Raw genomic sequence first — 23,383 nt, 5'->3', positions numbered from 1 at the left:
CTGCACCTCTCTCACTCGGAAGTTCATTCATTCTCTGATCTGAACTGGTGAGGAACGACCCAATCATCTAGTACTGTACGCCACTGGAATGAATAGTTTGGTATTATTTGTTCTTTTGCACCTGGGGTTCATGGTTTGCCAAGGAGGTAAGACATTTCTTCATTTATACATTTTCCTATTCACATCTATTATGATTATTTAGAATGATCAAAATGATGTAAGTAAAGCTGTCTAAAATAATCTATATTTTTGGTGATGCAGCCAACCCCTGTTGCTCTCAGCCATGTCAGAATCGAGGTGTCTGTACGGCACTGGGCTCAGACTCGTATGAATGTGACTGCACACGCACTGGACATCACGGTCAAAACTGCACAACACGTAAGTGTAAACTGTATAGACTTCTGTAAAAGAATTGGCTTCGTATTCTCTGTTAATACCTGACTAACCTTGTACTTCGATGTCGTTTTTACAGCTGAGTTTCTCACATGGGTGAAAGTTTCTCTGAAGCCTTCTCCCAACACGGTGCATTATATTCTCACACACTTCAAAAGCTTGTGGAATATTCTCAACAACGTGTCGTTTTTGAGAAACGGCATAATGAGATATGTGCTAACATGTAAGTTGTTATAGGTGTTGCTTTTCTTTCCTGAAATATCATTAAGTAACTCATACACTTTTATTTAAAAATGCAACTTTTTAAAGTTTCTTTACAGCAATTATGTAAATTATAAATGCAACTCAAAATTAAAACTGACTTTAAAAAATGTATTTTCCTCCTAAACCAGCTCGTGCCCATCTGATTGAGAGCCCCCCTATATTCAATGCTGACTATGGTTACAAAAGCTGGGAAGCCTACTCAAATCTCTCCTACTACACTCGCACGCTGCCTCCTGTCCCGCACGATTGTCCAACACCAATGGGAGTCGCAGGTGAGCCTCTTTGTTCTCAGACCTGTTTTCTCACATTTCGTACTATTCACATTTCTGGCATCACAGCAAGACAGGAAGCTTGCGGACGCAACCTGCCTGCCTGCTTGCCTTGGGTGTGTGGATGAGAAAAGCTTAAATAAATATAATGTTCTTACAGCATTATTGCTGCGAGATTCATCTCCATTAAGTAAAGTCACTGAGGTTAGAGGCTAAAATAACTTATAGTTGCACAAAATGCTTGAACTCCTGGTTTATTGTAACAGTTTTGGGCTGGTGTTTAACACTCATAACTGGAGATGTAAATATATGGTGGATGTCTTCTCCTCAATAATTCTTCTTTTGTTTTACCAGGAAAGAAAGAGCTGCCAGACGTGAAGCTTCTGGCTGAGAAGCTGCTTCTCAGGAGGAAGTTCATCCCAGACCCTCAACGCACCAGCCTTATGTTCGCTTTCTTTGCCCAACATTTTACACACCAGTTCTTCAAAACTGACATGAAGAAAGGTCCAGCCTTCACAAGAGCCTTGAATCATGGGGTGTGTATCTCATAGATAGGACATTTTAAGTGACACAAACTTATTAACAGTCCTTTCACAGTCACTGTAGCATCTGACTGACTTTGCCTGATGTTTTTAGGTTGACTTGGGACACATATACGGAGAGGACCTTGAACGCCAACACAAGCTGAGACTTTTCAAGGACGGCAAGCTGAGATATCAGGTAAAGAATGTCTCCACCCCAAAAATAACAAAAATAACCTCCAGTTCACTGAACTCCAAGTTACCTAATCCTCCCTTCCATTAGGCAACTTTGCTATTTTTACTGCCTTGTTACTTACTTATTTTTCACGTACCTCTTTCATATTGCAAGCATTCATGTCTGAAAATTCTTGTTCATTGCCTTAACCAGGTTCTGGATGGTGAGGTTTATCCTCCGACAGTCAGTGAGGTTCAAGTAGACATGCATTACCCTCCTCATGTACCTGAGTCCCATCGCTTTGCCGTTGGTCACGAAGCCTTTGGACTGGTTCCCGGGCTCATGATGTATGCCACCATCTGGCTGCGTGAACACAACCGAGTGTGTGATATACTAAAGCAGCAGCATCCTGACTGGGATGATGAGAGGCTGTTTCAGACCGCACGGCTCATCCTTATTGGTGAGTGTCCCGTAGCAAAAGGAAATTTAGATTGGCTACGAGTGGACAAGTATATAATGTAAATTGGATATTTTGCAGAATGGGTTCAAGGATCTATTAGTAGTTGTACCTCAAAATGCAATTGCAAGAACTCTCATGGTTCTAACCTTTGTATATTCTGACTCTATAGGCGAGACGATCAAAATTGTCATTGAAGATTATGTGCAACATCTCAGTGGATACCACTTTAAGCTCAAGTTTGATCCTGAACTTATCTTCAACGAGCGTTTCCAGTACCAGAACAGGATCTCTTCGGAGTTCAACACTCTTTACCACTGGCACCCCCTTATGCCTGATGAATTTCATGTCCAGGATGAAGTCTACAATTATAAGCAGTTTCTCTTCAACACATCTATACTGACAGACCATGGCGTCAACAGCTTGGTTGAGTCCTTCACCAAACAGATTGCCGGAAGGGTAAGCGTTCATGCATTCTAAGACAAGAAAAAGAAGTTTAGTTTGATTTGTTTTGCATTAGCCTGTTGTAGATACTGTTGCAAGGTACCGCCCTTGGTGAGGGTTTGGTGAATTATAAATCTTGTCTTTTACTTCAGGTGGCTGGAGGGCGTAATGTTGCACCAGCTGTGTTAAAGGTGGCCATGAAGTCAATTGAAGACAGCAGGAAAATGCGCTACCAATCTATCAATGCCTACAGGAAACGCTTCAACATGAAGCCGTACAAATCCTTCGAAGAAATGACAGGTGAGGGTTAATATATTTCCATTTATCAGGTCTGAACATGGATGTTTTTCTACAATATCACATGTAAACTTTTCCTAAGTCCACCTGTATTTTAAAAGCATAGCCTCCCGATACTGCAAAATCAGTGGTAATTCAGACAACAGTTTGAGTTGACTGAGCTTGTTTTATGTTTTAGGAGAAAAGGAGATGGCTACTGAACTTGAAGAGTTGTACGGGGATGTCGATGCTGTGGAGCTTTATGCTGGGCTGCTGGTTGAGAAGCCCAGGCTCAACGCCATCTTTGGGGAGACCATGGTGGAAATGGGTGCCCCCTACTCCCTCAAAGGACTTATGGGAAATCCCATCTGTTCCCCCGAGTACTGGAAACCGAGCACCTTTGGTGGCAAAGTGGGCTTTGAGATTGTCAATACTGCCTCTCTGCAGAAATTGGTTTGCAATAATGTCAGTGGGTCCTGCCCTATGGCGTCCTTCTACGTGCCTAATGTAAAAGATTCAGTACCAACCACCATTAATGCAAGTACTTCCCACTCGGATCAAAACGTCAACCCAACAGTTTTACTGAAAGAACGGACATCTGAACTCTGATAGATCTATTCTGTAAGAAAGTTATTTATTATTTATTTATTTATAGGTTATTTATTTTATTTATTGTACTGAGAAAATGATCTTTTAATTAATATTTTTGCATTTTTAATGGTTTTTGTACAAATCTGATGCTTTGTTTTTAACTATTTATTAAATATGTACATTGTATGTATTGTAAAAATGTTTACATTAGAACTCAGATTTTAGCATTGCTATAATGCTGAATAGTTTGTCATGATTTTACTTGAATCACGTTTCTAGTTGTTTACAATGTTAAAATGGTTTAACTTGTGTTGTTTGTTTACGTCTGCCTTTTTTCTTCCTTTGTTTCCTTCAATCTCCGTAATGAAACATCTAAAGATCTCAGAATACTAAACAAAAGTTTTCTTTCTAACGAAATATCTCACACACTGTTTTGTCTTTGTGAACACTTATGTTTTATCTAAAAAGTATTGATATTTGCTTATTTTTATACTTGAAATATGACTTTTTGAAATAAATCACAATAAGGTTAATACTTTTACCTTGTTTTCTGTGTGTGCATTCTTAATGGCCCTTTTAAAAAAAAAAAAAGATTTGTAATAACATTGCAACAAGATACATTATCCTATTTTATTTGGTTTAAATTGTGAGCACATAAAACTTTAAATTTAAATTTTTTTTTAAATATCCACACAAATTCCGAGGCAATAAATATCTTCATGATGACAGATGATATTACTGTTAGGGAGAATGTTTTAAGGCTTGAGGTGTTTTCACACACACAAATGTTAGAACCAGCATGTAGAAACAAAATTTGGAGAGGGCGCTGACTTGTTCAAACAGTGAAAAATGCAAATATCTTGAGTGTATTACAACATAGTCCAAATTCAAAGTGAACTAAAGTGATATTCAAGTCATTATTAAAAATTACAGCTCATTCAGGTAGGTCAGAAACAATAATTTCTCAATTGATTTCAGTTGAGCAAATAATGATTTCAGCACTGGCTGTTGTCAGACTTCTTGTGCATACAAAAATCTCACTGGATTATTACAATTAATGGAACAAAGACTGTTTTTTGTAAATCAGTTGGAACAAACCTCATTACAGCAAAAGATAAACAGATCGATAGATGAATTTAACAAGAGTAGGCCTGCTTAATATTATTTTTTTCTAAAATATGTCCATAAAACAAGATACTACAACCAGTTAATGCAAATTCGCTTAATTTAACAAACAGCAAATGTTAAAGGATAAAAAAAAAAAAGGAAAATAAAAAAATCAAAATGCATGAATCCTGTAGAAAAATATGATAATTTCCGCAGATTTTCAGCAACATTACGGGGTCATGGTTTGGTTTAATTTTTTATATTTATGATCTATTTATGATGAACATAAACAGAGGAACATTTTAGAAAATGATCAATACTTTACAGAGTTCCATGCTTTAGTAATTGCCCCCATCCAGCCCTTTTCACATTGTTTCTACAGCTGTAGAGGTCACGTCTCATAAAACCAAACCACTGACCACATCAAAGTAAAGAGATGCATCGCAAAGATCTGGGCCATGAGTAAAGCTTTTGCCGAGAACTGTCCGATTAGGCCCTGTAATTGTACAAGTGATTAGGACTTTGCATTTGTGCTTCTGGTCATCAATGACCCTGCAGGGGCTCTGATTTTCCAAAGCTTTACTGTATGAGCTCCAACTAGCTCACTTCTGCGGGTGGACTAAAAGACAGTCTCCCTTTCTCTGTGATAAATTGGCATGAAATTGGCACTGCGAGCCATAAGCCAGGGGACGTGCCGCCGGGAAAGCCTGTGTGGCTGTGAGCCTCAAGAGGAGATACGTGCCATCTGACAAGTGATGAAAATAAGGGGCAGTTGGACTTGAACCCTGGTCACTTTCCAGTGTGAGAACTTGGCAGAGAGAAATAGATTCAAAGGAAAAAGCACAGCTGAACAGTCATTTTAACACAGAATACAATCTTACACTGAAAAAAATTTTTGTGTAGAAATTGTTAGTAAATTTTAAATTGCAAAACAAATCTGAATGGCTTTATTTATTTTGTGGAACAAAAAAGAAGATATATAATTTGAAACTGTTTTCAAATGTTATGTCGGTGGGGTCAAAAACATCATTAGACCCCACTTACATTCATTGTATGAACAATTAAGGCAACTTTTTATCATTTTGTGTATTTTTGCGACTTTCGAGCCCGCTGCAGTTTGTAATTCACTGTCGTAATTACTTTTATTCCTGCCATAAAGCAATTCACCCTTTTCGTGGAATTTCGTACCTGGCAGCCGGCAGGAGTTTTATATAACTGATCATTTAATATAATTGTTTTATATATAAATATAGCATTTTTCTTAAATATATACATGCATGCGTGTGTGTATTTATAGATACATAATAAATATAGTACACACATATTATGTAAACACAAACTTTTTTTGGATGCAATTAATCGCGATTAATCATGATTAATCATTTGACAGCCCTAAGTATTTATGTGTGTGTGTGTGTGTGTGTGTGTGTGTATGTTTATGTGGTTTATGAGGACACAAATTTGTATAATGACATGGGTATGACAGAGGTATTACAATATGAAGGTGGTTTATGAGGACACTGCCTATGTCCCCGTAATTCAAAAGGCTTAAAAAACATACTAAATGGTGTTTTTTTGAAATTCCTGTGAGGGCTAAGTTTAGGTGTAGGGTTGGTGTTGGGCAATAGCACACACAGTTTGTTCAGTATAAAAACCATTACGCCTATGGAGAGTCCCCATAAACCACAAAAACCAACATGTGTTTGTTTGTGTGTGTTAATAATGCAGTTATTATAGCTGGGTTTACAAAAGTGTATAAAACTGACAATATATTTATGATGGGCTTTCGGAAACAAATCTTGCATGATCTTGCATACAGTTGCATCAACTGTAATCACGTGTAGGCTATATGTGGCAATCATGATATCTGAAAACACACACTCTGCTTTGTATGCTCCGCACCAGTCGACACGCACCGTTGAACAGACGCTTGTGGGTGAGCATGGGAAATAAACAGAAGTCTGTCGCCTTATCAGAAGCCAGTACCATCAGCATAATTCTGAAACTGTAATTTCAACATTAAAAGCTTACATACATCTGTAAATTATGACTGAATAGAATCTCGTTATTATCATTTTAACAATGCACACACTTTAGCAAAGAGGAATGTAGATAAACATATTCGGGGAAAACTATAAATCTGTCACCACTTGCCATTATGTGTTTCATGGCAGCATTTGACACATATGAGGTAATGCTTACAAAAAAATCCTTTCAGTTGGGTCCTGGAGCAAGATGACAGAGCGGTAACTCATCAATACTGAAACTACACTGTGCCACTCTGCCTGTGGCCCTCCATTTAATGTTGTAAGCTAAACATTCTCAGACCATAAAAGGAGAGATAAATGTAGAACAACTTTAGTAGAATCTGCCACTGGCCTCATGTACCTCATCAGGTCAGAAGACACTGCTTGTCTTTTGCGGTTTTGAATTTGTAATATATCTGTTTACAAATGGAAAGGACAGTGAAGAAAGACCCAGAGTAGGAACTTCCCTGTATGCCTGTGTTTATAGGAGAGTGTTCCTGTATCTGCACGTGGCTATCTCTCAAATTGTAAATGATGTTGTTTTCTTTGAAGGAAGAAGGAACAATTCCAAGTTATTCTGTTTCTTACAGATTAATTCAGTCTCATTTTACAGAAAGATGAATAATGTCTTAATAATAAATTTGATGTCCAGATGAAGCTTGTTTTCACCCTGGGATTAAAAAAAATAAATATTTGAAAGTGTGAATTAAAAAATTAAAAAGCAATTGTGACTTTTTATCTCACAGTTCTTTATTTTCCTTTAGTTTCTTTTTTTTCATGCAACTCTTGAGTTTAAAACTCACAATTACAGTAAACTTAGAGTTACAATAAAACACTCAGAATTGTGACTTTATAAGCTTCCGGAAACAAGCTTCCTTAGTTTTGAGCAAGAGTCTTAGTACAACTAAAAAGTTCAAGTTTATTTGTATAGCGCTTTTTACGATACAAATCGTTGCAAAGCAGCTCTACAGGAAATTAAGTTTCCACAATATATTTATATATTGCAGAACCTTAATATATTTAACTTAAAAAAAAAGAAATGAAAGTTGTGTACAGCAGGAAGTTGGCATTCAATAAGTGTCCTACAAAGTAATAGACTCCATTCCATTAATCTTAGAAACATACAGATATGATATTATTATTTTTTTTTACATGAAAACAGCAGAAACTGAAGGAAGAAATTCTATACTTTTTATATGAAAAACAAAACAGAAGTTCACACTGAACTTCCTCAGAATTTATTATCTTTTACAAACAAAATTCCAGACCTTGTTGTCTGTGTGCTCCTTTCAACAGAAGATAATGAATATAAAAACACATTAAACCAGAGTCTTTGCCAAAAATGTGCTTGACCTAACAATGCAAAGTTTAAATTTACTCTGCTTTATTGACATTTCAGCCATATACACTATATACACTATATTGCCAAAGTATTAGGTCACCCCCTTCTATGAGCATGTTTGACTACTTTAGTAATTTGAGTATGAGTACAAATCTTAATGTTAAAGCATATAAAGATATTCTAGGGAATTGCGTGCTTCTAATTTTATAACAACAGTTTGGACAGGACCCTTTTCTATTCTAACATGACAGTGCCTCTGTGTATAAGGCACGGTTCAAAAAGACATGATTGATTCAGTCAGTGTGGAAGAACTTGACTGGTCTGCAGAAAGCCAAGTCCTGATCCCAGCTGAACACCTCTGGTGTGACTTTATATGCAGACCTTGAGCCAATCACCAAACACCAATGACTTGTACATAAGTGTACTGTCATTTTAGACACGTCCAAAACTGTTGCAACGGAGATGGAAATATAATTTTTAAATACATGAATTATGTTTCCATCTTTGATGCCACAGTTTTGTTAGTGCCTTTTTCTGTTCTAAAGAAGGGACCTTTTTCTGTTCCCAACACTTTTGTCCTTATAGTGTCTATACAAGTCATTGGTGTTTGGTGATGAGTTTTTGACTCAATGTCTATAAAATTCGAAGCACACAATTCCGTAGAATATTATTATATGCTTTAACATTAAGATTTGTACTCAGAAATGACTAAAGTAGTGAAACATGTTCATTAGAAGGGGGTGACCCAATACTTTTGGCAATATAGTGTAAGTGGTATGTTCTACAAAGTACACATATTAAACAACAAATAAATTAAATACATTGAACAATGCAGTTGCATTTTGCATAGCCAAATACAAATGCATTTTAACTGCATTTATAAATTTTATTTTTTCCTGGTGCTTTCCTCTATTTATTTTTTATTGAGACAAATGATCAAATTCAGTCCTTTAATCTGAAAATCTTGTCCTCTGCATGTGCATACATAAATTGCTGCCTGAAGAAATTTGTTACGGTATTGTAGACAAATAAAATAAAGGATCAGGAGAACGAAGTAGCATCAACACACTTTAAACCTTTAATCAGCATTAAGCAGAGACAACGAAAAGGGGAGAACTGAGGACTTATAAAGGAATGGGACCAAAGGAGCAAACAAGATGATTAATAAACACAGGTGATACGAATGAACGATGATAGACTAATAATGAACTAATTAGAAGAACCAGAACAAGACCAAATATGGGCAAACAGGAACCAAACCATGATGAAATCAGTATATACATTAATAAAAAAAAACATTGTTTCCTAACTGTGGCAAGTTTTAATTTGCAAGATTCCAGTGAATAATGAATTAAATTTCAGTTAGTCCGGCTTATAGTACATGAGTTGTACAAATTTCGATTGCAGTGCTATTTGAAGCTTGTTTCAGATTAACATTCTGAGTCAGAAACTGCAGGAATGAGGCTATTGCAGTCAGACAGGAAAAACCCAGCCAAAAAAACAAAAAAAAAACCTTAAATGAGATGAGGGGTTCCTTAGTGTAAAAAAAATTATAATAAAAGTCTTCCTCCATTACTAGTTGAACATTTTTTTCCATGCAAGTTGTGATTTCATATGCCATAAGTCATTTGGAGACAATCTGGTCATAAAGTCCATGTAGCTTTTAAGTATGACATCCGGATGCATCAGCATCGTGACCCCCTCTCCCCAGTTTAACACTAAGTTCATCCACAACCATATAAGGCTACTGATGGACCTCTCTATTCAAAATTTCCTGCTAGAGCAACTGGTCGGTGTCTCATTCTATTCCAGGCAGTCTTTGTATAGCATCAGTAGAGGAACCACTTTTGCCATTTGTATCAACATTCACTTTACGTCACATCACACATCACTACTTTCCAGCTCTTGTTGGCTAACCACATCATGCCAGTAGAAAGGCCTATAACACAATTAATGAATCTATTAAGACTCTCAGGTTTAACTTAAGATGTTCATGTTAGTTATTTTACAACATCTTTACTGGTATTGTAATGTAATTCTTCTCAGGCAGGTGCACCAGAAATCCATTAATGGTATGACAGAGAAATGTCACAATGGCTTGGTTACAACACGGCAACAAAGTGAAGGTAGAATTTTCTTACTTGTCTGTTTGCATGTAAAAGGAAATGATGTCATTTAGTACAAAGAAGTATTGAATTATTAGCACTTAGAGTCTTTTAACAGCTGTATCTGAATGACTGTTTGATTAGTCACAAATACCTTTTACCAGTGCTATGAACCATTTTCTAAGGAATCCATTAAGTCTTAAATAAACAGCATATCTTTTGAAAAGAACCCTGACATCCGACTTCCAATTTCAAACAGCAAGAATTAATATTTTAAAAGGCCTCTTTTCCTCTAGGCATGAAACATTTCCTGTAAAATACTTGTAATATGACTAAGTGTGTGTGTGGTCTATGCATCAGTGATTGTATGTAGGTGTTATAGTATTTTAGGCCCGTATGAGGCATTACTACAAAGAGAGACCGCTTGACTTGACTGGATAGTTTCTGTCTTGCTTCCTTTACAATTAGTGATAACATTGTCATTGACACTCCTTCTTGAAAGAAAGAGTATGAGGAAAAGGAGTGTCAATGACAATGTTATCACTAGATATATATATATATATATATATATATATATATATATATATATGTACACACACACATTCATTATATATATATATATATATATATATATAAAATTTAACAAATATCTAGTAAACAACATTCTTTACACGTTCTTTACTCCACAAATGTGATGAGCTGCACAGTGTAGCAGTGAATAATAACTCAGCAATTGTCACCGCTTCAGAGACTTGGCTAAAGGCTGGTATCCCAGATTCAATTGTATCTTTTTCTGGATATACAATGCATCAGCAGAATCACGAAGGAGGTGGGGGAGGAGGAGCTGCCTTGTATGTTTGTAACACCATCAAACAAATTCGACTGACTCATCTAGGAGAGGATGAGCATGAAGCTTTGTGGATCTGATTACATCCCAGTCTTCTTCCTCAAGGTTTAAGTTATATTATTGTTGCTGTGCTATATTTTCCACCGTGCTCTTCTGCAACAGCCCAACCTGATTTACTAATTACACAGTATTTTGGATAGTTGCCTCAGATATATTGAATGTAACTACCAGCAGGCTGCAATTGTCATACTTGGTGATACAAATAAGTACAAGTCTGAAACCATCTGCAGCAGACATGGTTTGAAACAAATCGTGGCTGGAGCAACAAGAAAGGCTAGTTAACTAGACTCAATATTTACCAATATTTCCTCCATGTATCAGTCACCAGAGCAATTGCCTCCTGTTGGCTCTTCTGACCATCAGACTATCTTGCCAAATTCAGGAAATTGGCCCACCAAGTGTTACGGAAGTATGCCAGGACACAGAGAAGACGGTTAGATGGTTTATTGAAACGCAGCAATATGAGCAGGAGAATCAGGTGAGTAACCAGGGCAATGATACTTTTGGTTTCTTGATGTGGTAAGTGATGGTATGACTTGTCTTACAGGAGATGGAGATCGTGGATGAATAAGAGAGTACACCAGTGTCAAGATCGGAGACAAGGATGAACAGGAGATGGAGGAGGACAAAGACGAGAAGGACACTCTGGAGAAAACACAGGAGGTAAGTACAGGAGATAACACTTGAAGAAGATAGCTTGGATTAATCAACTTGCGTCAGGTAGGAGTTCAATACATGTAAACAAGACCGGACACTGGAGTGAGGTGCTATGAGTGCTTATGAAGACGGCTTGATGAATTAATAAATGAGTGACAGGTGTGGGTAATCAGTATTCTGGTGATGAGGTGCACTGAGATTGGCCGGGATGTGGATCAGGCTGTCTTGTGTAGTTGGTGGTGAGCTGCGTCCCAGACCCTCTCGCTCTCTCTGAACTGGTTTGCCCAGGAACTGGTTCCAAGAGTTCTGGTGGCCATGGCAGAAGGTTCGTAAAAAACGACCAATCTCCTAGATCTTCCTCTCCGTCTGCCCGTTCGACTGAGGGTGGTATCCTGAGGAGAGACTGACTGACACACCTAGGAGGGAGAAGAATGCTTTCCATACCAGGGATATGAACTGAGGTCCACGGTCCGATACGATGTCCTCTGGGATTCCATAATATTGGAACACGTGGTTAAATAAGAGCTTGGCTGTCTCCAAAGCAGCTGGAAGTCCCTTGAGAGGGAGAAGACGACAGGATTTTGAGAATCGGTCAACAGTTACCAGTATGCAGGTATTACCGTCTGAAGGTGGAAGATCGGCGATGAAGTCCACTCCTAGGTGTGACCAGGGGCGATTTGGAACGGGCAGCAGGTGGAGCTTGCCAGATGGTAGGTGGCGAGGGCTCTTGGAGATGGAGCAATCCGAGCATCCTTGTACGAACCTTCATACATCCCGGGCCATGTTGGGCCACCAGAAGCTAGATGGGCTCTGGTTGGTCATTGTTATCTTCTGGAGCGTGGAGACAGGATAAAGTATCCGCTTTGATATTCTTTGACCCTGGTCGGTATGAGATGGAGAAGTTGAAGCGGGTAAAAAAATAGAGCCCACTTGGCTTGACGTGCATTGAGTCTTTTGGCCTCTCGGATGTACTCTAAGTTCTTATGGTCAGTAAGGACTGTAAAGGGATGTTGGGCACCCTCCAACCAGTGTCTCCACTCTTCAAGAGCTAGTTTTATGGCGAGAAGCTCTCGATATCCAATGTCATAGTTTCTCTCCGCCAGGCTGAGTTTACGGGAGAAGAAGGCACATGGATGGAGTCTGGCTGGAGTCCCCTGCTGCTGAGATAAAACAGCTCTTACTCCGGTAGTAGAAGCATCGACTTTGATGAATGGTTTGTTGGGATCAGGATGAATGAGGAGCGGAGCACTGATGAAGGCGTCTTTGAGTTTGTGGAAGACCTCAGTGGCAGATGGTGCCCAGGACAGTGATTTGTTCTTCAGACGATTATTGAGAGGCCTGGTAATGGTGCTGTAACCATGGATGAATCTCCTGTGAAAGTTGGAGAAACCTAGGAAGCGCTGGAGTTCTTTAATTGTGGTAGGAATGGGCCAGTTTTTAATGGCTGCTACCTTCCCCTCGTCCATTTGGATACCATTTTGGTCGATGTTATAACCAAGGAACTGCACTGAGGTTTGATGGAATGAGCATTTTTCGGCCTTGAGGAAGAGGTGGTATTCCCTCAGGCGTTTCAGGACCTCCGCAACGTGGTGGTGATGTTTGGCCATGCTCCGGGATTGTTTCCTGCCTATATGGCTCCAACACCTACTTATTCTCTTCAGCGGCACAAGACATTTGCTGTTCCAGGAGTAAAACTAAACGTCACGAACTCTCCTTTATTCCTGTGCTCTAAAACTGTTGTATATATAACTTAATAGGTGCTTGATTAGGATGCCTTTTCTGTGTGTCTGTGTTATATATTTTAGTTTTTTTAATCATTATTTATTTTGCTTGTATATTAATGTATTATGCTTGCATATCAGCTATTTTTTACTCGTTGTACACTAGGTAAATGATTGCCTTGGAGTATGTTGACACATTTCAGGATTTGTGCTGCAATATCCTGTCATGTCAAACTTTAAATAAAACTAAATTAAACTAAACATAACAGAAAAGCCTTCTGTCTTCACCAACTTCAAATGAGTATTTACTATGGAAAACATAAAGATAGTGCAGTATTCTCAAATATAACAGTTTTGATGATCAGTGCATTCAGATATATGTATATTAATAAAACAAATGAATTCCTTTCAATCTAATAAGAAACTTTCTGTCTAATTGCAGTCTGTTCTCATGGAACAATTGAACAGATCTGGCAGATCAGCTCAGAACCTTAGATGACTGTACAGAAAAAAAAAACTGTTAATTAGAATTTAAAATGTTCTTGTACTGGGTTTTTCATTCAAACCATTATACATACACACACCCTCCAACACACACACAAACTCAGATCTGATTGTGACTGTTTAATTGCTAACAGTTGGCTCGTATCTCCAATTTTGTGATCAGTCACCTGAAACTGGAATTTTTGATCTCTAGACTAAAACAAAGAGAAGGAAATCCCCATTCATACATCAATTTGGAAAAGAAGTCACTGGGAGAACAATCATGTCACATTCATTTTAGGTCAACACATATATTTAGTTCTGCATGTTGTATTGACCGCATTTGTCAAGCACAAACAAGCTTGTAAAACAGCTAAACACAAAAATATTTTTGTATAATTAATGGGGAATATGCAGTAACTGTAACTAAAAAAACAACTCAAACTAGCACCCACATATCACAAATCAGAATTTTAAAATCAGTGTAAAATAATATTATATTTTTAAATCCACGTCATTGATCCTGTTTTTGATCTTGTAATCCTCAATTAAAATATCATAACTTGATCTTTCAGTAAAATTCCACACTTCTCTCTGATGAGTGATGACGTATGCCGAATTTCTCCAATCATTTAATCCACATAAACTCTGTCCCTTTCTTAAAAATCAACTTTACATTCAGATCTTCCTCCATCCAGTTAACAACAAATGGATAGAACACAGCCGTCCCCTCATTAAATTCCCCTTAACCAGAATGTGCAGCCATTTGCAGCCATTTGAATCATATTTTTTAAAAGAACACCATTAACAAATTATCAGAAAGTATTTGCCAGAATATTTAGTTCAACCTCCTGAGGTTGACAATCAACAATTTCTGAAGGTTGAACTCCTTTCAGTGACCATTTCTGAAGGGAAAAAAAAGTTTCACACCCTGTTTGGTCCCCTCTTCTGTAAAGTGCCACAAATACCTTAATTGAGTAATTTGGGAGATTTCCCACATACTGCATCTCTGATACAACCAATATCTTATTTATAGAGAGGAAACCCTCAAACAGAAAGGTTTGTTTGAGACCCAATGATAGCTCTAACATCCTTGATACTTCCTGCACTCTGTTTGTATGAGGGGAATGTTTCCATGACACTTATACACAGGTTAACATACCATCCTAACATAGTCATAACTTGAGCTTCCATATAAAAATGCGTGTCAACAGGCATGTTCTCTAAATAGCAGGTGTTGGAGTGCAAAAAAATAACAATGTAGGCCTACAATAGCATTTGAGGTTATCAGAACCAAATTCTGGAAAGTAAATATTTCAAATTGTAGCTCTCCTCCTTATAATACAGCAATATTCAGTTAGCCTACTAATTTAATATTTACTTTAATTGAAAATGTTGGTAATTTTTGTTTTAATATGTCTGTAAAACTGAACTATGATCAGGTAAGCAGGTTAAACTCACTTGTTTACACCAAACAAGGTGACTAACCTGATTTTGACTATGTAAACATTTTGAGGAGACTTAAAGGAGAGATAGCGATATGTTTAGCAGGTGGCGTGAAGACATTTTGAAGCAAATGGTTGGCCAAATTTGATTTATTTTGTCTATTTATCATTGCAAACACAACCAAAGATGTGCACAAAACACTAAAACAACCCTAGTATGTTGTGAAGACTTCTTAAAGGTCAACACACACACACACATTTGTGCTCATGTAAACACAAGTACACATAAACAGGAGCCTACGTCACACAGCTCTCTTCCAAGCATGACATATTGTTTTTAGTGATAAGATTTTTCTTATCCTGTTAAGATCATGAGAGACTAAGTATAAACTAATGAAAGTGACTGGGTGTGGCTCAAGATCAATCTTCCATAAAAAAATCATATTATATATATATATATATATATATATATATATATATATATATATATATATATATAAAGTTATAAAAGTATGTGTATATATATATATACTTTTCTTTACTTACAGCTATTCATTTAGTTGATTTTAAAAATAGCAGTAAGACCTTACCATGATATTAACAGGTGGATATGACAGGGATGTTTTTGAAATATTATTGCACAGCTCTAGAAGTGTAAGTGACAGCTGTCTAATTGCTGCATTTTCTCATGTCTCCCCTGAGGGTGTGGTGGAAAAGGGTAAATCAGGCATTAAATACCTGTGAAAGTGCATCATTTTGGAAGTGTTGTCATACTTTCATGACAGTGATGCTCTAGTAATGCATGGTATTGGTTAATGATCTAGGCTGGAAGCTAAAAAGTTGTAGGTTTGAAACCCAAACAGGGTGAGACATGAGGTGTCACCATTGTGCCCTTAAGCACTGATAGTTCAAGAATAGTTCACCCAAATTGCTCTTTTTCATTCCATGAACGACGAGGAGTATTCATGTTTAAAGGACACAAAAGGACCATAAAAGTACAAAACGGTGGTCTGTACAAAGAATGTAGTGATGGGCACTCTCTAAACACTGCTTTATCAAGCTTAGTAACCTTTGGGAATCTTTTTTTTTTTTTTATCAGAATTTTGGAATGCCAATCAAATTGGCCAGATCATGTGATGTCAGCAAATGAGGTTTCTTTACATCATACATTTTAATGGTTAGTAAACTCATGAAAATGTGTCTGGTTTTAATTGATCTCGGGTCAGTTTTGTAATGTGGTTACATTTTAATAAATTTTTTTAATTAATTTTTAAGTTTTGAAAAACGCAGAAAACAAGCACTGCAAATTAATAATGATATGACAAATTATACAGACACTTCATATTAAATGGTATGTCAGTCATTCTATGACAAAACATGTCCAGCAATTGTAACTGCTATTAGGTTTAAAAATAAAAAATATTTTCAATTGTAAATGTTATGGGATTAATAATAGAATGTATTTAACACAATTATCCCCTTCAATTTAGCCCCTTATTTTTCTCACTACATCTAAAACAGTGTGTCCACAGAGAAGGGTTCAATCAGTCATATGCTATAAAATGGATAATGTTTTTTAATGATAAAAAAGAGCTTGTCTTATGAAAAGCAACACTTAAATAATGTCTCATATCAAAGCAATGTTGTTTTTCGGTGACACATGCATGTTTCATAAGGTTTCAAAGTTGTGTCCCCACTTTTTTATAAGACATTTATTAAAATGTAATAAAATCAGGGAATATCAGGGGCAGCTGTCACTCTAAAGGACCCCCTTGCATCATCATCCTCTGCAGCATACATCACTGTCAGACAGGCTCTGCTAAGTTTTATAGTTTTAGAATATTTGACAATAATGTTAATATTTCCTGGTCACAACCATGATATGTCAACACCATCTTCCAATTTCTGAGGAAATTTTTTGAAATATTTAGATCATTTTATTCTCCTGAAGCAGGTTCCAACTAAATGGCTACTACATGACCGTCAGATGTCACCACCATAAGATTTGGTGTTCCAAAAATACTTCAATGTGACTCTTGAATAAAAGCTTTATGAACAATAACATACTCACTGTTTGTTTTAGCACAGTAATTGATTGATCCAATGTATTAGATATTTAAAGTGACTACAAATTCAGGTTTTCGTCACCACCGTCAGATGTGTCACCTCCGTCAGATGAATATTTTGATAATATTTCATTATGATATTTTATGATGTTTTTTGTGGAATGGTTGGTCACATGAGAATGTGTTTTGAAATGTTAAAAACATTTTGAATGCTGTTAAAGATAAAGTTGAAATTATATTACACAGTCCAAGGTAAAAAGCACATTTTGTTAAAAAAAGAGAAAAGTTGGTAGGTTGAATCAAAGCATAGCTCAGTAGCTTAGTACATATAAGATACATAAATGTAGTTTAATTTGTCTGAGTACAAAGTTTTATTTTTTAAATTTTTCACCCTGTTTTGTCCCACTTCTCAAGAATGACTGATTTAATGATTTGTAGATTACACTTCCTTTGTCTTTATGCACGTTTGGGCTGTTCACGTTGCATTTACAGTGAATCATTGTGCGAACTAAGCAACTCTAATTTCTCCTAAGAATCATTCAGAGTTGTTTGTGAACTGGATCAAGCGATTCACTAAAGGAATCCAACTTCACAAGTTCTCTTAACGCTCCAAGGAGCGCTTGAGCTGATGTCAAGCTGTCAATTTTCGGTGAATAACGACTTACATTTAGGCCTAGTCTTTGCACAAAAGTAGCAATAAAGATATTTAACTCTTTAACCTCTGATTTTGTGCTGTACGAAAGAAATAAAGTAGTATGAGTTTGGAGCAATATGAGGGTTAAGTACATAATGACAGTATTTATTTTTCTAACAAATATATGTCACAAAGAACTGAAAAATTACTTCTTATGGTGTCATTATTTGTGTTCTTATGTTTAGGAGGAAACAGGAAGTGGTTACTGTGTATGTACCATCACCTGGTGGCTGTGAGGAGAACCTACGTGAGTCATCGTTTCTCTTGCAGTGGGAGAAAAGGGGCCACAGAGAAGGGGAAAAAAATGCTTATGAATGAGCATTAGTAATCTATGAAAATAAATGAATGGAAAGAGAGAGCCATAGCACGACCCCTGCAGTGGCGGCTGCTGGTCTTTCAAAGAGGGGAAGCTCATTTTTGGCCTACATCATAAAAATTGTTTTCTTGAAAAATTTATTTTCAAGAAAATGCTCTGTGACGCTGTCGTACCAACTAGGCGTCTTTTCCAGTGACTTGACCAGTGTCCTCTCAATGGCCAGCAGAGCTAGGCTGCTTAAACAGTCTTGGCCCACTGTGTTACGGGTGTAGGACTTGAGCCGCTTTAAACAGGAGAAGCTCCTTTCTACACCTGCAGATGTAGCTCCAATTGTTGCCACTAATGAGAACAGTTTGTAAAGCTGAGGCATTGCACTGTCCAACTCCATGTCTTTAACCCTCTGGGGTCTGAGGGTGTTTTGGGGGCCTGGAGAAGTTTTGACATGCCCTGACATTTGTGCTTTTTTCAGTTGCTTATAAATATATAAATGGCTAAAGTCTAATAACACTGTAAACAGCAAAAACAGGGCTACAATAATATGTTAGCAGCACTTATGTACTTGATTTTGTTTTTGAGAAAACAACGTTTATGCATGGTTAGTGAAAAACTAACATTTTGAAGTCACTGAAATAAGGCCATAAAAAACCATACAGAACATTTGTTCACAAGACTTCTGAGAACTGGATCTTGTAGCCTAGAATTTTTGCTTCAAAATAATGTGAAAATCCTCTTGTTTATTTTTGACATTATAGGGGAAGCCGAGCTTCCCTTGCAGTCTTGCAGTCGAAATCCCCACTGGTCCCCTGCGTAAGCACAGGCCCATTGAGGCACAGGTTGGGATTGCACAATACACACACATGCACATCCGCACATACAGGTGCTGGTCATAAAATTAGAATATCATGAAAAAGTTGATTTATTTCAGTAATACCATTCAAAAAGTGAAACTTGTATATTAGATTAATTCATTACACACAGACTGATATATTTCAAATGTTTATTTCCTTTAATTTTGATGATTATAACTGACAACTAATGAAAGTCCCAAATTCAGTATCTCAGAAAATTAGAATATTGTGAAAATGTTCAATATTGAAGACACCTGGTGCCACACTCTAATCAGCTAATTAACTCAAAACACCTGCAAAAGCCTTTAAATGGTCTCTCAGGCCGTTTCTCAATATGCGTACTTGTCTGTACTTGTGTTCTTGTGGACTTGTGAAACGTCATCAGTCGCTGCCGAAGTACTGTTCCAATTCAAAGTTCACATCTAGCCAAGTCCAGTTCAAATCCCCGGATGTGTTCTTGATCCGCCCCTTTTACCGAGGATGCATCGAGAGGTGACTTGTGCGGACTTGATACGGGCCATAACCCAGAATTCAGTTCGTCCTCCCGTCCTCGAGAGTTCGTTCTTCTGAGTCGAACTTGGCAAGTCCAAACTCGAAAGGACGGAAGTCCAGACTCTGCGAACTTGGTATTGAGAAACGGCCTCAGTCTAGTTCTGTAGGCTACACAACCATGGGGAAGACTGCTGACTTGACAGTTGTCCAAAAGACGACCATTGACACCTTGCACAAGGAGGGCAAGACACAAAAGGTCATTGCTAAAGAGGCTGGCTGTTCACAGAGCTCTGTGTCCAAGCATATTAATAGAGAGGCGAAGGGAAGGACAAGATGTGGTAGAAAAAAGTGTGCAAGCAATAGGGATAACCGCACCCTGGAGAGTATTGTGAAACAAAACCCATTGAAAAATGTGGGGGAGATTCACAAAGAGTGGACTGCAGCTGGAGTCAGTGCTTCAAGAACCACCACGCACAGACGTATGCAAGACATGGGTTTCAGCTGTCGCATTCCTTGTGTCAAGCCACTCTTGAACAAGAGACAGCGTCAGAAGCATCTTGACTGGACTAAAGACAAAAAGGACTGGACTGCTGCTGAGTGGTCCAAAGTTATGTTCTCTGATGAAAGTAAATTTTGCATTTCCTTTGGAAATCAAGGTCCCAGAGTCTGGAGGAAGAGAGGAGAGGCACATAATCCACGTTGCTTGAGGTCCAGTGTAAAGTTTCCACAGTCATTGATGGTTTGGGGTGCCATGTCATCTGCTGGTGTTGGTCCATTGTGTTTTCTGAGGTCCAAGGTCAACGCAGCTGTCTACCAGGAAGTTTTAGAGCACTTCATGCTTCCTGCTGCTGACCAACTTTATGGAGATGCAGATTTCATTTTCCAACAGGACTTGGCACCTGCACACACTGCCAAAGCTACCAGTACCTGGTTTAAGGACCATGGTATCCCTGTTCTTGATTGGCCAGCAAACTCGCCTGACCTTAACCCCATAGAAAACCTATGGGGTATTGTGAAGAGGAAGATGCAATACGCCAGACCCAACAATTCAGAAGAGCTGAAGGCCACTATCAGAGCAACATGGGCTCTCATAACACCTGAGCAGTGCCACAGACTGATCGACTCCATGCCACGCCGCATTGCTGCAGTAATCCAGGCCAAAGGAGCCCCAACTAAATATTGAGTGCTGTACATGCTCATACTTTTCATGTTCATACTTTTCAGTTGGCCAACATTTCTAAAAATCATTTTTTTTGCATTGGTCTTAATTGATATTCTAATTTTCTGAGATACTGAATTTGGGACTTTCATTAGCTGTCAGTTATAATCATCAAAATGAAAGGAAATAAACATTTGAAATCTATCAGTCTGTGTGTAATGAATGAATCTAATATACAAGTTTCACTTTTTGAATGGTATTACTGAAATAAATCAACTTTTTCATGATATTCTAATTTTATGACCAGCACCTGTAGTTTGAGCCTCAACGTACTGTTGTACTGTTGTATGGTTGTGATCAGACACACAATGGTGACTGATTATATAGTAGCAAAGATAAGAGCTGTTTTTTTTTGTTTGTTTGTTTTTTTAATAAGCATAAGAAAACTTTTTCAATTGTTTCATTATTTGATAAAGATTAAATATAAAAGTAATAAGATACAATCTACTGAAAGCTGCATAAAATTAGCAAATACATCAAATTTAAGGCATAATCAAGAAATCATGTTTACTGTATGTTGTGTGTAATGTACAGTTGAATATGTGTTTGAAGGTCGCTTTGGATAAAAGCGTCAGCGAAATGACTAAATGTAAATATAAAGCAAAATGTCTTTTTATTATTTTATTATTAATTTACCTAAATGTATTTCAAAATTCATATGGAATGAAATTCAAGGAAATTAATTTCTACAATGACAACAAAGGAATTATTTAGAATTTTTATTTATTATTATAAATATTTTATGTCCACAGAGCATCACCTCCCTTCAAACCATGATCTGCATATTTTACTAAATCTACAGATGGTTCAAAAGTTCATGTTATGCATATTTTCCTCTTGTTGCAACATAATAATGCAGAAATTAGTAGAGGAGCCGGAATTAGTCCCAGACAGAAAATAAAATAAAACACTTTCTCATCAATAAAGTTCTGCTTGTCTATGAGCCATGGAAAACTAATAGAGAGATGGTGAGTTAGTGCACATAATTTCCTGGTAGAGTTGAGGTTTGTAAAACAGTGTTCAGCCAGCATGGGTCTGCTAGACACGTATTATCAGACACATACTAACGTGCATAAATGAGTGTTATCTCAGTCTGACCAGTGGAAATGAAAAGCTCTTGAGGAATTCTGGCCACTTTACTTTAAAGCAATCTCGGACTTTCAGATATGTCCTGTTCACTGTAAATTGAAACGTGGGCGTATGATGGGACAGAGAGGTGTAACTAAATCTTTTGTGGATCATTGTGATGCAGCTTCATTCATATGAAAGGTCAAAAATAGAAACTCCACTGTGGTCATCAAGCCCTGAGTCAGTGGTTTTCATAAAGTGGATCATCATAGTCTCAAAACAAGTCTATGTTTTGAAGCACATACTGCCTTTAGTTTGCATGTAGATACGTGTAGAAAGGCTATGGGAGTGTTTCCTGTCCATTGTTTCAAAAGAGAACACATTCTTAATCATTTTTAAAGGGATAGTTCTCTCAAAAATGAAAAAAAGGGAAACGAGTCAATATAATATTTTGTGGTAATCAACATGCTATATATTTAGATTAATTTGTATATTCCTTAATCTGGAGTCCTGTTAAGGAAATAATTGTGACTGAATGCAATGTCATGCAATGTCTTGCCTGTGTAGAAAAGACTGTATGTTAACTAAAATCAGTTCAAAAGCAGAAGCCTAGAATAGCTTTGCAAAATAATGTAGGTAGCTATCACCTGAAACCTGTGGTCACAACTCTCTGTTGTTATGATGGTGCCATGGCAACCTCTGATTGGAATCCTAATGGGGTTTACCTACATTTGCACCACACCCAGTTCTAATGACAATTCGTTTGAACTACAGAGAGGGGGTGGCAGGCGCACACTCACCTGCTGGTGATCCCAATATGGGTGTGTATCCATGAGCAGGACAAATAAATCCGCTTTTTTTACCTCACATGACTAATAACTGACAGTTCACCTCCCACACCTCAGGTTTGTCAAACCACTCTTTGATCAGCTGTAAAAATCAGATATAGAACGGCAAGTACATATAGTATCACCATTGCATGGCACCATTTTTGATTAAAACAGAATCCTATTTCTCTGTTGACTCACGCTGTACATTCATACAGTTATTCCAAATCATATACCTCCATGGAACATTGTGATATTCAGTGCAAAAACTAAAGGAATGGAAAATGAAAGAAACTCTTAACTGTAGTTCCAGTAAGGATTTTGCAATAAACTGTATTGTTTAATTTCAAAGAATGTTATAAATACAAAGCTTGAGTCATACAATGTATAAAGTCATAATGCTATGTCATACTACACCATAATAAAAACCTAACCACAACTTCCACTTTATCTTCCTAGAAAGTAAGCATTAGGTTCCAATAAATGAGAAATATACCGTTCTTCTTCACCCATTTGAAAGATTGTTATGGCCAAAATCACTGTTTTAGACTGAAATGTTTCAAGTTTTTGAGCAACATGTAAATTCATGACTTGTCATTTTTCAAAATAATGCCAGAACACAATTCTCATATTTTATTAAATCTGCATATTTGACTAAATTCTTAAAAT

The 23,383-nt window shown here is 37.2% G+C and overlaps 1 protein-coding gene across 1 annotated transcript; it reads left to right on the top strand.

Moving 5' to 3' along the window:
* Nucleotides 1-20: 20 nt before the first annotated feature.
* Nucleotides 21-3,930, top strand: ptgs2b (prostaglandin-endoperoxide synthase 2b). Its single transcript, XM_079375097.1, has 10 exons — nt 21-146; nt 262-378; nt 473-616; nt 786-929; nt 1,281-1,462; nt 1,563-1,646; nt 1,836-2,082; nt 2,252-2,538; nt 2,676-2,823; nt 2,999-3,930. Exons 1-10 carry the CDS (start codon nt 89-91, stop codon nt 3,406-3,408), a joined length of 1,821 nt encoding a protein of 606 aa, XP_079231223.1. The 5' UTR covers nt 21-88; the 3' UTR covers nt 3,409-3,930.
* The last annotated feature ends 19,453 nt before the right edge of the window (nt 3,931-23,383 follow it).

The sequence above is a fragment of the Barbus barbus genome (genome assembly GCF_936440315.1).
Source record: "Barbus barbus genome assembly, chromosome: 24".
NCBI classification, from domain to species: Eukaryota; Metazoa; Chordata; class Actinopteri; order Cypriniformes; family Cyprinidae; genus Barbus; species Barbus barbus.
Note: the sequence above shows the minus strand (reverse complement) of the source record. Positions and strands in the feature narration are given on the sequence as shown.